At 40.7% G+C, this 17,485-nt stretch overlaps 1 protein-coding gene across 1 annotated transcript in view; it reads right to left on the bottom strand.

Moving 5' to 3' along the window:
* The window catches only part of LOC103507429 (unconventional myosin-XVIIIa), a gene marked incomplete in the record, with an annotated part of 97,720 nt that overhangs the window by 33,090 nt on the left and 47,145 nt on the right, over positions 1 to 17,485 (bottom strand). The window contains 3 exon segments of the mRNA XM_026822286.1: positions 3,456 to 3,545; positions 5,651 to 5,794; positions 6,388 to 6,516. Coding sequence (XP_026678087.1) covers positions 3,456 to 3,545; positions 5,651 to 5,794; positions 6,388 to 6,516 — 363 coding nt within the window.

The raw sequence follows: 17,485 nt of genomic DNA, 5'->3' as shown, positions 1-17,485 counted from the left end.
CCAAAAAGATAAAACCTCTTTCCCATTGGAAGAGAGAAAGTAAGAAAAAAATGAAGACAGGGTGCCAAAAGTTTAGGGAGAAGAACTCCATTATTGTGGGTTACTTATCTTGATTTAGGTTGTTGGAATGCTATATTTTAGTGTCCAGCTCCCCGATATACAGTTCAATATTAGGGTGCCGGAACCCAGTCACCCGATTGGGCTTCGGGCACCCTAGTTTTTTCTCAGTGTGCAAAGCCTGAAAACCCAAACCTTTGAAAATGATACAGACATTACAGATCTACGAAAGGTCTTTAAGTGCGAGTTGCAAAAGCTAGATTTCAAGGAGTTGAAAATAATTTTGAATCATTTGCAAAACACTTTTAGGTAACTCCTTCAAATAATTATAGAAGTATCTTAATGGCTCTCTCCTGTCAGTGAAATACTGAAATCTCCAATCAAGTCATCGGTGAAACCCGCCATTCATACCTGGTATTCTATCTTATTGGTGCCTTACATCTGCTCCATATATGTTGTATCTGGATCTGAAGGAAGTAACTACATACGTGTGTTTATTTTATCTTATTCGTTCAGCAAACCAAATGCATACCTGGTATTCTATCTTATTGGTGCCTTACATCTGCTCCATATATGTTGTATCTGGATCTGAAGGAAGTAACTACATACGTGTGTGCTAAGTACGGATTTGGAGAAATACATCAAAGTGTATTTGGAAACAGAGTGGATGTTTGTGTCGCTGTCTCTTGTGACAAATAGGATGCTGTCTTCCTATTTGCCATCAGCCTGGCCCACCTACCTTGTTGACAAAGTGGTCTGGACTACCGGTGAACGTACACTAATTGAAAGAAACTTGACTCTGCATAAAATACTTTACATTACTTTCCGTGCCGATGCCGGTTTCATCAAAGGCCGTCATATTACATTTTTTTTTTTACCAACCTCAGTGGTGTAGTGGTTAGCGCGGTGGACTTCGAATTTGGAGGTTGGTGGTTCGAGTCCAAGTGAAGTCATAAAATTTAGCGTAGTGCATTAAGCAGGGAACCTATGGAGCAGATGTAAGGCACCAATAAGATAGAATACCAGGTATGCATTTGGTTTGCTGAACGAATAAGATAAAATAAACACACGTATTACTTCCTTCAGATCCAGATACAACATATATGGAGCAGATGTAAGGCACCAATAAGATAGAATACCAGGTATGCATTTGGTTTGCTGAACGAATAAGATGAAATAATGCAAGTGCAGGTAGAAACACACTATTATCACGTCACGTGAGCTCATGGGGAGCCAGAAAGATAAAGTTCAAAGTTAATATTGTAGATAATTTCGTTTAGGACAGCTACACCACTATCACGTCACGTGAAGGCAGTGTTTATCATGAAGGAAATTACCAAATGTCAGTCCACAACAATCACCCCAGGGCTGATTAAGAGGCTAAAAACGTCGACCCTGTCAGAACACGGGAAAAAGCGAAGGAAAAAAGAAGAAGAAAACAGACAAGAAGATAATAAAGGCGGACAAACCAAAGGCAAAATTTGTCGAGTGAAAACTTGGATCTCACTTCGACCGATCAACGTGACAACGCCTTACGTACCTACCTGCCTGTTATACCGGCACCGTTACACGTTACATATGTATTTCCATCTTATACAACATATATGGAGCAGATGTAAGGCACCAATAAGATAGAATACCAGGTATGCATTTGGTTTGCTGAACGAATAAGATAAAATAATGCAAGTGCAGGTAGAAACACACTATTATCACGTCACGTGAGCTCATAGGGAGCCAGAAAGATTAAGTTCAAAGTTTTCCCATAATATTGTAGATAATTTCGTTTAGGACAGCCACACTACTATCACGTCACGTGAAGGCAGTGTGGTTATCATGAAGGAAATTACCAAATGTCAGTCCACAACAATCACCCCAGGGTTAGGAGGCTAACAAAAAAGGTTGACCCTGTCAGAACACGGGAAAATGCGAAGGAAAAAAGAAGAAGAAAACAGACAAGAGGATAATAAAGGCGGACAAACCAAAGGCAAAATTTGTCGAGTGAAAACTTAGATCTCACTTCGACCGATCAACGAGACAACGCCTTACGTACCTACCTGCCTGTTATACCGGCACCGATACATATGTATTTCCATCTAGATCTCCCAAATGGTAGTAAGGTGTTGTAAGTTGGAGTTCAGTTTTTTCCCCAGTTCAAGGACATAAATGAGCCACCATAAATTCCTCGAATGGCGACACCTGAATTACTAGACTAGGTCATTTGGTCAGTTCACATTACTGGGCACATTCACAGTTAGGGAGGGAGGAGAGAGAGAGGGGGGGGGGGCAGCATCCACAGTATTCTTGTGCCAAATTTTTATGCATCACTTGAATACACAGACAGAGGAAGAGGGGAAGGGAGAAGAGGAGAGGAAGGAAGAAGAGGAGAGGGAGAAGGAAGAGGAGAGGAGGAGGAGAGAGAGAGAAAGAAGAGGAGAGGACAAGGAAGAGTGGAAGGGGGGAAGGAGAAGGAAGAGGGGGGAGGGAGGAGGAAGAGGGGGAGGAGGAGAGGAGAAGGAAAAGGGGGGAGAGAGGGAGATCTATTCAAATTGTTGGCATGTTTCATTGGATAGATCTCCCAAATGGTAGTAAGGTGTTGTAAGTTGGAGTTCAGTTTTTTCCCCAGTTCAAGGACATAAATGAGCCACCATAAATTCCTCAAATGGCGACACCTGAATTACTAGACTAGGTCATTTGGTCAGTTCACATTATTGGGCAGATTCACAGTTCCCTGTCATACTTCGTGTTATTGTCATGCAAAACATGCCAATAATTCAATACACGCCCTCATATATGCACGCCAAGACATGTAAAACAAACATAGGTAATAGGTATATATATGTTTAGGTATCTAGGTACATCAATAATGCATGGGAAATACATCCATCATTCATATAAATGCTGCATATTTGGCGTCAATAGAAGATATCGGAGAAACCAGATTGGTGTCAATTGCTCCTCACATTATACGTACATAACTACATATCATATAGAAATTATATAGACCTGTATATTAAGTACAAATATATTATATATCATATAGATATATAGAAATAACGGAACCGGCTTCAGTTTGATATATTCGACTGTTCATTTAGGTGCCAATTTTTACTGAACGAATGAAGTGAACTCGAAATTTAAAGAGATAATTTTTCCTTTAGTTCCTTTATGCGGTCCCTTTAATTCCACGGCAGAAGGAACTCGCGAATTTTTGTCTATTATTATTATTTATTTTTTTATTACATATTACTATTTTTGTAAAAATGACAAAAAACAAAACTTTTTAGGTCAATAGCACCAAAAAGGTTGATAGCACCATAGAAATGGAAAAAATAGAATCAAAATATCGAGTACAATTTTTTACTCCCGCTGGACATCCAGGACCTTCTGAAAAGACTCACCTTGGTTTCCAGTCGCGTGTTGTCCTGTTTGAGCAGATTCCGTTCCACTTCCAGCTTTTCCAGTTTGGATTTCAACGCCTCGAGTTCTTCCTGTAGGAAATCAAACAACAATGTTTTAATTTAGGAGGTTTGATAGAGGGAATTTTAAGGGTGTGTCCAAACATAGTCAATAGGCCGTCGACTGACGAGATGTATCTATGTTATCGAGGGAGTGTGGACGGTTCAGTCGACATCGACCGACGGCGTCGACAATGTGTGGACTACAGTTTAACAACGGAGAAATGGAGGTCTTGTCGTTCCGAAATCGAAGAGAGAAGGGAGACAGGATAAGAAAAAGTTAGTCGTTCCAATAACGAACCTTACCTCTTTAGGATAAAATCTGCCCCGGGCGGGAATCGAACCCGCCACCTAGCGCTTACAAGGCAGACGCGCTACCTTTCTGGCTACAAGAACATACAATGATTGAGAATGGGGAAATACGGCAAAATGAAGCGGTGTGAAAAAAAAAAAAAAATGTAATTAATAGAGAATTAGAGATATACAAATGACGCCGTTGTGTTATTATACCTAATTGTTGCAACCAAGAGTTAACGCTTGCCTATTCGTTTGCTAGAGGTTTAAAATCACTGTATAACCAAGGTTTTCAGTGACGACAAGGCAGACGCGCTACCTTTCTGGCTACAAGAACATACAATGATTGAGAATGGGGAAATACGGCAAAATGAAGCGGTGTGAAAAAAAGATGTAATTAATAGAGAATTAGAGATATACAAATGACGCCGTTGTGTTATTATACCTAATTGTTACAACCAAGAGTTAACGCTTGCCTATTCGTGCGCTAGAAGTTTAAAATCACTGTATGTATAACCAAGGTTCTTATTGACGGCGGTTTTACTCTTCATTTGGCAAACAGCTATAAGTTTCCTCACATTAACCCAGCCTGAGTGGGGACCTCACCGGGCGGATTTTAACCTGAAGGGATAATGTTCGTTCTCGGAACGGCTGGCTTTCTCCTATCCTGTCTTCCTTCTCTCTTCGCTTTCGGGCCGAATAAGACCTTAGCAGTTACAGTTCCTTTTCTCAAACCTCTTTCGGATTTTAACCTGAAGGGATAATGTTCGTTCTCGGAACGGCTGGCTTTCTCCTATCCTGTCTTCCTTCTCTCTTCGCTTTCGGGCCGGATAAGACCTTGACAGTTACAGTTCCTTTTATCAAACCTCTTTAAAAAAAAATCATTGAACTGTGACTGAAGCGTGACCTAAACAGATAGTGGCACTCGAGCTTTCTTGTGGTCCACTTTTAAGAGGACTAAATTCCGTGCCTCGGTGGAGGCTTGAACCCGCGTTCTCTCGCTTACCAGGCGACCGTCTACCGCTACCAAGGGTTAAGAACACATGGGATGGGAACGTAAAGCGTCCGGAGATTGGAACAATCGAACTATACAATAGCCCGGTAATAAGAGAAGCGACTATTAACTTGTAATACTAGGATGGAGTATACTATGTACATCCTACATACTATGTAGGATAGAAATAATAATGGGAATGATTGGTACAATGGTAGTACATGTACGTACATAGTAGTACACCTAGGTGCTTACAGTCTGTACAAATTAAAAAAAAAGAAAGCTGGATGGCACAGGTGCGAAAACCTTTGAACCAATCAGAAGGCGCCTTTCTTTACTCGTACAGTGTGGCATAAATAAAACCGGCCATTTTCTGAGGTAAAGGTCCTTATAAAGGAAGGTACGATGATGTACCACGGATTTGGTAACACTGTAGACGAGTCCAGTTTTTTTTTTTTTTTTTTTTGGTACTTACCGACTTGGCTTGGAGTTCCTGGTCCGTACGATGTACATTGAGTAGAGGATTTATCTTGAGGTATAAACGCCACCAGCTCCAATCTCGTACATCCATGAGCTTGGGAACATTTCTCTGAATACGCCGGACAGCCACATCTTGAACCTGACAACAATTAAATGAAGAGTTACTTGCCGGTTCGATTCCCGCCCGGGGCGGATTTTATTATAAAACAGTTCGTAGATTCGTAGTAGCTTAACCCATTCTTTAGGGCCGTTTGTCCCTACACCTAAGTTTCGGAGTGGGTTTTTGTGTGTGGGGGTAGGGTGATGTCCCTGTGTTTGTAAAACACTGGAGGCGGGTCTTTTTTTTTTTTTTTTTTTTTTTGGTACTTACCGACTTGGCTTGGAGTTCCTGGTCCGTACGATGTACATTGAGTAGAGGATTTATCTTGAGGTATAAACGCCACCAGCTCCAATCTCGTACATCCATGAACTTGCGAACATTTCTCTGAATACACCGGACAGCCACATCTTGAACCTGACAACAATTAAATGAAGAGTTACTTGCCGGTTCGATTCCCGCCCGGGGCGGATTTTATTATAAAACAGTTCGTAGATTCGTAGTAGCTTAACCCATTCTTTAGGGCCGTTTGTCCCTACACCTAAGTTTCGGAGTGGGTTTTTGTGTGTGGGGTTAAGCTATTCTAAACAATTAATACCGGCCACTCACGCTCGGACCGTCAGAACGTGTGTGGCAGAAAAAACTTCAGACATAGGTCTGTCAGACAGCGTGAGAGGTCGGCATAATGTTCGTTCTCTGAACGGCTGGCTTTCTCCTATCCTGTCTTCCTTCTCTCTTCGATTTTGGGACGATAAGACGCTAGCAGTTACAGTTCCCTCATTAAACCTCTTAAAAGAAAAGAGTTACTTTAAAGTAGTTTAAAGCCTGAAATAAAGCAACGTTGCGCGTGGTTAGTATCCGATTTGCTGGCTTTTCCCGGGCCTACTGAGGCTGAGTGAGGTAGCTTATTGCCGGATGGATGCTGAAACCCCCGTCCCAAAAGATCTTAGATTTCACAGTCGCATTTAAACCCCTAAAAAATCCCCTATTACCACTTTTCAGCCAATTACCTTGAGTTTAGCCAAATGCTTTCTCGCCAAATAGCCCCGACATCTTGCCTGGAACTCAATGACGCGAGAACTCAGCTTCTTGTCTCTCTCCGCCTCCAATTGGGGAAGCACACTCGACCTGAAGAATATCTGAAACACAGGGGAAAGTACACGGTTCATTAGGATCGCACAATGATTATATTCTAAATCATGATTTCTTTGTGGTGAAGCTGAGAGCTTCTTCACAATTTGTGTGGATATCACAGCATTACTAAGAGCCTCCTTTACTATTTCTGACATGTCTATAATTTTTCTTTTTACTCTGGTAATGCTGCCACTGGTCGCTACTCGATTAAAGTAGCTACTCAATTGTTCTCACAAGGCTGAGTGCACCCCGAACTTCAAGCACAGAGCCGAACGAAAAAACCTCGGCCCCGCCGGGAATCGAACCCGGACCTCCTGCATGCAAGCCGAGTGTGATCACACTCGGCCACGGAGGCTACTGGATCGCACTATCATTATATTAGTGTGAATATTACTAAATTTGGGGCCCCTAAATCCTAAAATCCTGTGGCTGGGTAGGATGTATGTCCGCCAGTGCTGAGTCTCTCGGTTTCGGGAAGTAGCTGGATTTTCGGGAGGAGTAGGTGTGTGTAGGTTTGGTGAGTAAGATGGACCCATTGTGTAGATTTGGTGAGGTATAACTTGTGAGCATTCAGAGTAGATTTGGTGAGCATTCAATGTTCTCGCCATGGCTTATTGTAATGTACACCCACATGACACTGATGTGTGTGTGGATGTACACTTCTTATGTGTAGACAGTGTGGTATGTATAAGATTAGGTCAGTCTAGTTAGCTTGGAGGGTGAGGTCAGGTCGTGGGTTCAACCATAAACGAACCTCATCTGTCTGGGCCAACTTTATCCCCGACAGATAGGGTTCGTTTTCGGAACGGCTGACTTCCTCCGATCTTGTCTTCCTTTCTTTTCGATTTCGGGACGATAAGACCTCAGTAAGTTCCCCCTATAAAACCTAAAAAATAAATAAATAAACTGCAAAGGGACGGAGTTCACAAAGACCAATCAACAAATCGGCCAATTTCTTCTCTTAGGTTGCTCAACATTCAGCCATTCACAATAGACTTTGGGCCACATTGGGCCTTCGCTTCGAGGACCCGTAAGGATCGTTTCACACGACCACCCTGAATATTTCTCCAGACAAAATACCACCAAACTATTATTTGCTCAGTATGAATGAGAATTAGGACTTGTTAGGATTTCCAAACCTTACTTTCATTGTTTGTTTTATTGTATTATGAATGAGAAGATTAAATTGAGAGTGTTTATCCACTCAAGATCCTAGCATTAATATGAATAGTCTTTGTTATTTTAAATTACCTTCCATTTATTTTGCTTTGTAAACCTAAAGTTCGGCCAACCTGTGTATGTTGTGGTTTGTGGCGATGCGGTATATGTCTTGGGAAGGAGCCCCGCAGGGATATTAGGGGCCCCCAAGTTTAGTAGTATAGAAAAAGGAATACCTGACTATAATTTGGAATCAAGGTTTTATTGTCCCGAAAAACTTGGATTGCAGCCTCGCCCAAAACCGAGCAGCTTGGAAAACAGAAACACGAAATGTCGACCCCACTTGAGTGGGAAAAGACTAAGTAAAAGAAGAAGAAGTTTTATTGTCCCGAAATCGAAGAGAAAGGAAGACAGGGTAGGAGGAAGCTATAGCTGTTCCGAAAACGAATCGTATCTAAGTCAGGATAAAGTTCGCCCCGGGGCGCGAATCGAACCTACAACCTAGCGCTCACAAAGAATCATGTTTCAAGCTAACTAGGCTAGCTTTGAATCTTAAATTCTACTCTACAATACTGGGTTTCCTCCGGGCGCGAATCGAACCCGCGATCTAGCTCTATGTTTCAATCTTACTAGGCTCACTCAAATTCTACTCTACAATGTTTGATAAGTTTCTAACCATGGCTGGCGGCTATATGGTAAGCGTGGGCTTCAACATTTCAAGAAATTTACCAGAAGTAGCGGTACAAAATCAAGCCAAGCCGTTAGGCAGTCTCGAGTTGCAAATGAAAGTTCGCTTACCGGCTAGGTGCTCGGAAGAATTAAATACCTACCAGCTATTAGGCTATTACCTACTTCTCTGTGAGAAGAAATAGAAAGTAATATAGCATGAATGTTCGGAACTCGCATAAAAGTACACGCATGTAAATTCCATGTAGAATTCTATCTATGTAAATTCCATGTAGAATTCTTTCTATGTAGAATTCTATGTATATAGGTAAATATTGTAAATTCTATGTAGATGACTAGTTTACATCCGAAGACCTCATAATAGACCGTAGTAGCTACGTTTTGCTCACCTTAAAATGAGCTGAAGAATCTCATTTGAAAATCTCGAAATTTGATCGAATTTTCACCCCCTTTGAGGGTGTTTCCTATTTGAAAATTTCCAACTTTGTTCAAAAAATTTACCCCCCCTTGAGGGTATTTACTTGAAATGTCTTGATTAAAATTTTATACCGCCCTAATATAGTACAGGTGTAGCTTAAGTGTATTATTTACAAACACGGATTTAATGACAAAAATTAATTACTAGTCAACCATTTAGGGGGATAATGCTGCCACAATCTTTGGAGCATTCCCCTCTGAAAAAAAATTAAAGAAGTACTATAATTATTGTGAAACTCTTATGTGTCTGTCACAAGAAATAAAGTGATTGAAAATATGGAAATTTATGTGGTGATTATTCAGAAGCCACAGAAATTTTCCATTGACGTGACTTCAGAACAAGTTCCATTTATCTAGATCAAAATATATTATCCAGAAAAGAAACTCACATGGCTTTGGGTAGTATGGCACTGGTTCATTATCTCCGGAACGGGTGAGCTTAACCTTTGGCACACTCGAGACACGTTTGGCACAACTAGCTTTTCTATGGCTTCAATACTGGTTAGCATTTCTTTGATATGGTCCTGGCTGGTATTTATTTTGAGGCCATCTTCAAAGTCCTCAGTGATGCCCGAATCGTTCATGATATCTTTGAATTTCTTCTCGTGCGGCTCAGGTTGGTGAGTCATGATTGGGAGTTCCTTATCTTCTTCACTGAGAGCCGCTTTGTTATCGAATTGGTCGACACTTTTCGGTGGACTTGTGGTTACCCTGGTTTGATTGGGAAAGTCGCCTGCCCCGTAGCCCTGACTTGGTTTTGAAAAGTTACCCATTTCTAATTTCCCTGTAAGATCCCCCTCCTGTTTTCTTTCTACCCCCACCCTTTCCTTCATTCCCTCCCCTGAGATTTTGGAACTGAATTGGCCTACACTACCCTTGACAAAATTAGTTGGAGAGCTGACCAATTGAATAGTGACCTAAACAGATAGTGGCACTCGAGCTTTCTTGTGGTCCACTTTTAAGAGGACTAAATTCCGTGCCTCGGTGGAGGCTTGAACCCACGTTCTCTCGCTTACCAGGCGACCGTCTACCGAGGCACACTCGAGACACGTTTGGCACAACTAGCTTTTCTATGGCTTCAATACTGGTTAGCATTTCTTTGATATGGTCCTGGCTGGTATTGATTTTGAGGCCATCTTCAAAGTCCTCAGTGATGCCCGAATCGTTCATGATATCTTTGAATTTCTTCTCATGCGGCTCAGGTTGGTGAGTCATGATTGGGAGTTCCTTATCTTCTTCACTGAAAGCCGCTTTGTTATCGAATTGGTCGACACTTTTCGGTGGACTTGTGGTTACCCTGGTTTGATTGGGAAAGTCGCCTGTCCCGTAGCCCTGACTTGGTTTTGAAAAGTTACCCAACTCTAATTTCCCTAAAAGATCCCCCTCCTGTTTTCTTTCTACCCCCACCCTTTCCTTCATTCCCTCCCCTGAGATTTTCGAACTAAGTTGGCCTACACTACCCTTGAGGAAATTATTTGGAGAGCTGACCAATTGAATAGTTGATAACGGAGGTGAATATTTGAGTTTGGACGGGGATTTATTACATTCTGACAATTCACTTTGTACTTGTACTTTATGTGACGATTCCATTGGTACTTGTACTTTAGAACTTGTGCTATCCCTTTGTAAAATATTTTCATGACTACTGGACCGATCTGACTTGGCTTTTGCTTGCTGGGACGAAAAAATGGACTCTAGGGATTTGGTTTTCTTTTTCGGTATTTTCGACAGAGCTGAGTCTTTTTTCTGCGGTTCGTTTTCCGTTTTGATCTGAGATTCGAAGGTTGAAATTTTCTTCAGGACATCGATCTGATTTTTTGTTGTCTTGGGAGAAGGTGGTTTGGGAACTTCTTTGGAAGAGTTATCGGACAACAATTGACAATTTCTCAGCTTTTCTTCAAAACTACTTCGGAGAGATTTCAGCGGGATCTTTGGTTTGAAATGTTCGTTGGAGCTTTTAGTTTTAGTTTCAACTTTCCCTTGAGTGAAATCAGGAGACGTAGAGCTTTCTCGACTGCTGGAACTCATACTTTCAAAGCTTTGAAGCTTCTCACTTATTGACTTGTTGACTTTGAGATCGATTCCATTTCCATTTTTGAAAGCAGAACCATTGGTGAACTTCTTCGCCATATTCTCAAAGTTGGACAGTTTTTCCGTGAAAAGGTTTTTGAAGTCCGATGGTTCAGGCGAGGGTGATTTAGAATTTTCCCTTTCCAAAATTTTCTTCTCGAAATTTTTCACTTTATCTGAAACTTTTGGCACTTGAACAATCTTTCTGGCACCTTCGAACCTGGAACTACCGGAAACCTGTGCTACTTTATGAGGCGAAGTTTCACTATAACCTGAGCTTGTTACTTTTTGTGATAGGTGTGCTTTTATTTTCGGTTCCGGTAGTTTTGATGGTTTCGTTGTTTTGCAACCATCGGACTCATCTTTAGGACAAGTAATATTTTCAAAATTTTTAATCTTTTCAAACACAATCTGACGATATTTGCTACACCCATCTTTGTCATTGCTCAGTGTTTCCTCGGTGAGTTTCTTAGGAACATTTGAGAGCGCGTATTTCTTCAACGATAGATAAGAACTTCCAGTCGGTTTAACTTTGGTGTATCTGCGTTCTTTGTGAAACACATCTTGAGAATCGTTCTCATTAGAGCTTACACTTTGGCTAGAACAATTGCTTTCACTTGATGTGTGTTGATTAAGATGAGAGTGGCTTGGCTGGGAACTTTCATACTCGATAGAACTCAGAATGTGCTCAAGTTCAGAACTCAGATCCGAACCTGAACTGTTGGTTTTACAGCGGTCTGAACAATTTTCCAGCCCATCGCTTTCCTTGACATTGCTTTGTTTACTCACACTCGCGTTCTTACTTTGGTTCGTCAAGTCAGCCATGATAAATTTTGTATTGAGAACAACAGGTTTGATGGGAACCTCAGAGGTGCAATCACCAATGTTATCACTCGATCTTACATGGTCTGTATTTGATACAGCATCTACACGTATAGGTTGCCATTTCTCAGATTTAACCTCTTCCACTTTAGCAACAACAAGACGGACTTTTTCATCAGGGCTCGTTCTATTTTCTTCCATGAAAATATCATTACAAAATGACGTCACACACTCATCCATTTTCATATCCCGTGCATTTCCTTCTAACCTAGTCCAGCTTCTAGTGTCTACAAACTCTTTGTTTGAAATTTCAGGCTGCTCATTTTGTAGTTCTGTTTCTTCGATATTGATTTCCAGTGACAGTTCCTTGATAGGAGACAGATAGGTGTGGAAGTTGTGCTGGTTGAGGGCAGTCACAACCGAGGTGTGTTTCAAAATAGTCGCGTCGATTTTAGGAGCTATTTCCTGGTCTGTATTTGATACAGCATCTACACGTATAGGTTGCCATTTCTCAGATTTAACCTCTTCCACTTTAGCAACAACAAGACGGACTTCTTCATCAGGGCTCGCTCTATTTTCTTCCATGAAAGTATCATTACAAAATGACGTCACACACTCATCCATTTTCATATCCCGTGCATTTTCTTCTAACCTAGTCCAGCTTCTAGTGTCTACAAACTCTTTGTTTGGAATTTCAGGCTGCTCATTTTGTAGTTCTGTTTCTTCCATATTGATTTCCAGTGACAGTTCCTTGATAGGAGACAGATAGGTGTGGAAGTTGTGCTGGTTGAGGGCAGTCACAACCGAGGTGTGTTTCAAAATAGTCACGTCGATTTTAGGAGCTATTTCAGTCTCTTGAGTGGATGTTTCCGTGTTTGCAGGAATTCCATTGAATATCATACTTTGACCACTGGATTCAGATGAGGAAGACGTTAGAGACGAAGTAGAGGAGGACAGAGACATGACGTCATCTTCAACTAGAGTGTCACTTTCCTTGTCACACTCATCGTCTAGAATGGAGTTTACAGTTTGTTCAACAGGAGATTCAGCCAAAGGATCAACCGTATTAGTTTTGTCCAAATCCTCTAGGAAAGTTACTTTCTTGCTCTTCGTTGAAGTGATTGACAAGGGTTCACTTATACTTTCCAGCGATTTCGTACAAAGTTCGTCCAAGCTCCTCAAAGCATTTTCCTCGAGGCTTACCGGACTGTTTTCGCCCGCATTATTCGTCAGATCATTATTTGCCGCGGGCAAATATGACAGAGAATTCATTTGCGGTTCACGGGGCGGGGTTGTATCTACATGAGGATCATACTGAAATGATCCAATGAGATAATCCAAATCCGTGATCGACTTTTGACAGTGCGAAAAATTCATCACTTTGTCATTTTTCAGAGAAAAATAACAAGGAGAAGTTTCTGCGATCGCCACCAGGTCGTTCTGTTCAAAATGCTTGTCAGAAGGTTCTGCCAAGTTCAACGTTATATTGGGCATCTCAGTATCATTTCTCAAATGGAAATGATCAGGAGCTATAACGTGTGAATTCTGGGGTTCTTCAACTTTAGGATTGTTCAATAGTGAGCACTGCTGGTGAGTATCCGTGGTACAACATTCGTCGATTGTTGTGTCAGAAAAAGAAATTTTAGGGATAGAACTCGTTCCAGACAAAAAACCATTTTGAAGATCAGAATATTCCTTCCTCCGGTCTACATTGTCCTCAGCCTTTACGTCATTCACATCTCGTTTCATTTCTGATGGCATTTTCCCATTCAACAACAAAGGCTTTTCAATTTTGACTTCTTTCAATTTAGATTTGATATCAACCATTTTGTTCTTCTTAAGAAACATTTTGCTTTTACTTTCACTCTCAATAGATTTCTCTCCCTTTACATCAGAGCTTAGCTCATCAACTTTACTGATCGTGACATCTCGTTTCATTTCTGATGGCATTTTCCCATTCAACAACAAAGGCTTTTCAATTTTGACTTCTTTCAATTTAGATTTGATATCAATCATTTTGTTCTTCTTAAGAACCATTTTGCTTTTACTTTCACTCTCAATAGATTTCTCTCCCTTTACATCAAAGCTCAGCTCACCAGCTTTACTGATCGTAAGGGAATCTGCGTCTCTTTTCAACGGTTTGTTAAACGAATCAAACGTTTTTTCATAGCTCAAACCGTTCTCGTGTAAATCGTTTGTAATGTAAACACCAGGGAACGAGTGGCTGGGTCCATGAACCGCGTCCATGGTAAATTGCTGATTGAACACCCAAGAGAACTGGAAATCAATTGAGTTGGGAGCAACGGAGTGCGGTCTGGTTTCATTAAAACCGGACAAGACCTGGTTACGATCGGAATCCAAATTAACGAGTTCTAAGCTGGGTACGTGCTCATCTGATGCTTCGGTCTTCAGTACCACAAGGTCATTTCTGTCCCTGCTACTCACACCAGGCTGGCCGTCTTCCTCTTCAATCCTGTTCAAAGCCTCCATAGGAACATTGAATATCTCCATACATTTGTTCCTCTTTCTCCTCTTCTTTCGCTTGAGCTCATTAAGATCCAAGTAAGGAATGTCTTCATCATCTATTGGGTCATTCGTTTCTGTCGTTTCAGAGGTCGTGTCGACACAGTTTGATTCTTCATACACGATACTTGTATCTTTATTAAGAGACAAATCATAGTTGTACAACATATCTCCAATGATAAAGTTCGGTACAAGATTGCCGTCATCCATGTCACTTGAGATGCGCTTGTTTTGGTTGATTGTTTCTGAAAATGACTCTTCACTACCAACAGGATAGTGTCCATTTTCGTCAACGTTTCCACTTTTCTTTCCAAGTACGTTTTGTGTTCGGATCACTTTGGCCACTTTGATTCCTTTGCAATCATTGGGACGAATCGGTAACGTTTCTAGTCTGGCAATACGTAGTTCATATCCATCTTCAACCAAATCTGAAATGGACTGTAGTTTCACCTTGGATCGCTCATCATATTGACAAGTGCTTGGTTCTACATTATCTACACAGATATTTACAGTTTTTACATCAAGCGTAAATCGGTAACGTTTCTAGTCTGGCAATACGTAGTTCATATCCATCTTCAACCAAATCTGAAATGGACTGTAGTTTCACCTTGGATCGCGCATCATATTGACAAGTGCTTGGTTCTACATTATCTACACAGATATTTACAGTTTTTACACCAAGCGTGCCGGGAGGCGCGCGAACGTCAAGCGTTCGAAGCGCCGCCCGCCCTGTATTATTTACAGTGGAAAGGTTTTCCTTATCACTACCAACCTCTTCATTGTTCAATCTCATCATCTATTGGGTCATTCGTTTCTGTCGTTTCAGAGGTCGTGTCGACACAGTTTGATTCTTCATACACGATACTTGTATCTTTATGAGACAAATCATAGTTGTACAACATATCTCCAATGATAAAGTTCGGTACAAGATTGCCCTCATCCATGTCACTTGAGATGCGCTTGTTTTGGTTGATTGTTTCTGAAAATGACTCTTCACTACCAACAGGAGAGTGTCCATTTTCGTCAATGTTTCCACTTTTCTTTCCAAGGACGTTTTGTGTTCGGATCACTTTGGCCACTTTGATTCCTTTGCAATCATTGGGACGAATCGGTAACGTTTCTAGTCTGGCAATACGTAGTTCATATCCATCTTCAACCAAATCTGAAATGGACTGTAGTTTCACCTTGGATCGCTCATCATATTGACAAGTGCTTGGTTCTACATTATCTACACAGATATTTACAGTTTTTACATCAAGCGTACCGGGAGGCGCGCGAACGTCAAGCGTTCGAAGCGCCGCCCGCCCTGTATTATTTACAGTGGAAAGGTTTTCCTTATCACTACCAACCTCTTCATTGTTCAATCCAGTTTCTCCTTCAGGAGGACGTAACTGAACTTTGTTGGAAGAAGAGTCGGCGCTGTTTAAGTAATTTAAACTTTTACATTTCCTTTCACTTTCTTCGTGTCGTTTGGTATCTGGCGAGGAGTTGTTAGTGAAGATAGTAAGAGAGGGCATAATTACATTCGATATAAGTACAAAGGATAATATCACAAGTATTATCCCAGCTAAGAGCCATAGGTGACCTGGCATCAGAGGTCTTACGAGTACAAGGTCCAAGATGACATTGCCAAAATGCGAATCCAAAATAGAAGAATTCAAAGGGTTAAATGGGCAAAAGTATAGAAATTTCAAAAGAGAACTTTTGGGTTAAACTTCCCTCTAAAAATTTATTCACCTCCATCTATTTGAAAATGAGAAGAACCCTTTGAAAGTACCCAATGAATTTGAAAATGAAAAGAACCCCTTGAAAGTACCCACTAATTGTCTGCAAGTAAGCCCAAAAAGTTTCATTAGCTAAACTTTATGCGGCCCTAACTGAACCGACTTTGAAATACCAAAACCAATTTTGAAGTCCAAACTGTGTCCGACCGTGTCGCCAACTGATGTCTATGCAATGTCCAGGTTACATTCACACACAAGTGACATTTTTCTAGCGTTCATTGGCCGGAATTTCCCAATGCTTGTGTCTGCTTCATCACCTTCATTTCATGCTATTAGTCCAGTTTTCTTTCACTGACGGATATTTTTCAATTATTAAATCTGAAATATCATCCTGAATCGTCTTCAATACATGTTCTTTCAATGGATTGGTCTTACGAGTACAAGGTCCAAGATGACATTGCCAAAATGCGAATCCAAAATAGAAGAATTCAAAGGGTTAAATGGGCAAAAGTATAGGAATTTCAAAAGAGAACTTTTGGGTTAAACTTCCCTCTAAAAATTTATTCACCTCCATCTATCATTTAACTTTAGGTACATTTTTCAGATTTTGAAAATGAAAAGAACCCCTTGAAAGTAAGTACCCACTAATTGTCTGCAAGTAAGCCCAAAAAGTTTCATTAGCTAAACTTTATGCGGCCCTAATTGAACCGATTTTGAAATACCAAAACCAATTTTGAAGTCCAAACTGTGTCCGACCGTGTCGCCAACTGATGTCTATGCAATGTGCAGGTTACATTCACACACAAGTGACATTTTTCTAGCGTTCATTGGCCGGAATTTCCCAATGCTTGTGTCTGCTACATCACCTTCATTTCATGCTATTAGTCCAGTTTTCTTTCACTGACGGATATTTTTCAATTATTAATTCTGAAATATCATCCTGAATCGTCTTCAATACATGTTCTTTCAATGGATTCCAGCCTTGGAATCACGACAGGTCCGCGAAGGCGTGATAGTTCATTGAAACTTGGAGAATACTTCACGTAACACTTCGATTTATTGAAAAAAAAAAACACTTGATGTAATATTAAAAATTACAACACATTTGATTTTTCGTATTATGTCTTCATGCATTTAGTTCTTTTTATATTCCTGTCGTATTTTTAACGATATCTTTTACAGTTTAATTCATTCTGAGTTCTGTTTACAAGGGAAAAGTTAACAATGACGTTAGCAAGGTGTATTAATTAGAGAACGACATTTGCAACAACATTCATGCTCAAAACATCTTAAATTCTCTCTCTCTATTTCTTACATTATACTCCACGATAGACAACAAAACAAAAGTATCTCAAATACTTTCGGTTGAGTGGAAGAGAGTTCTTGCGGGAATCCTGGATTCGTATGTGAGAACCCCGCTATAAAACAACAACAAAAACAACATCAATATCAACAACAACAAAAACATCATCAACAACAACAACAACAACAACAACAAATCGCATGCCGTTAA

This window comes from Diaphorina citri, unplaced genomic scaffold (genome assembly GCF_000475195.1).
Source record: "Diaphorina citri unplaced genomic scaffold, Diaci psyllid genome assembly version 1.1 scaffold312, whole genome shotgun sequence".
Lineage (NCBI taxonomy): Eukaryota > Metazoa > Arthropoda > Insecta > Hemiptera > Psyllidae > Diaphorina > Diaphorina citri.
This window is presented reverse-complemented; position numbering and strand designations above follow the sequence as displayed.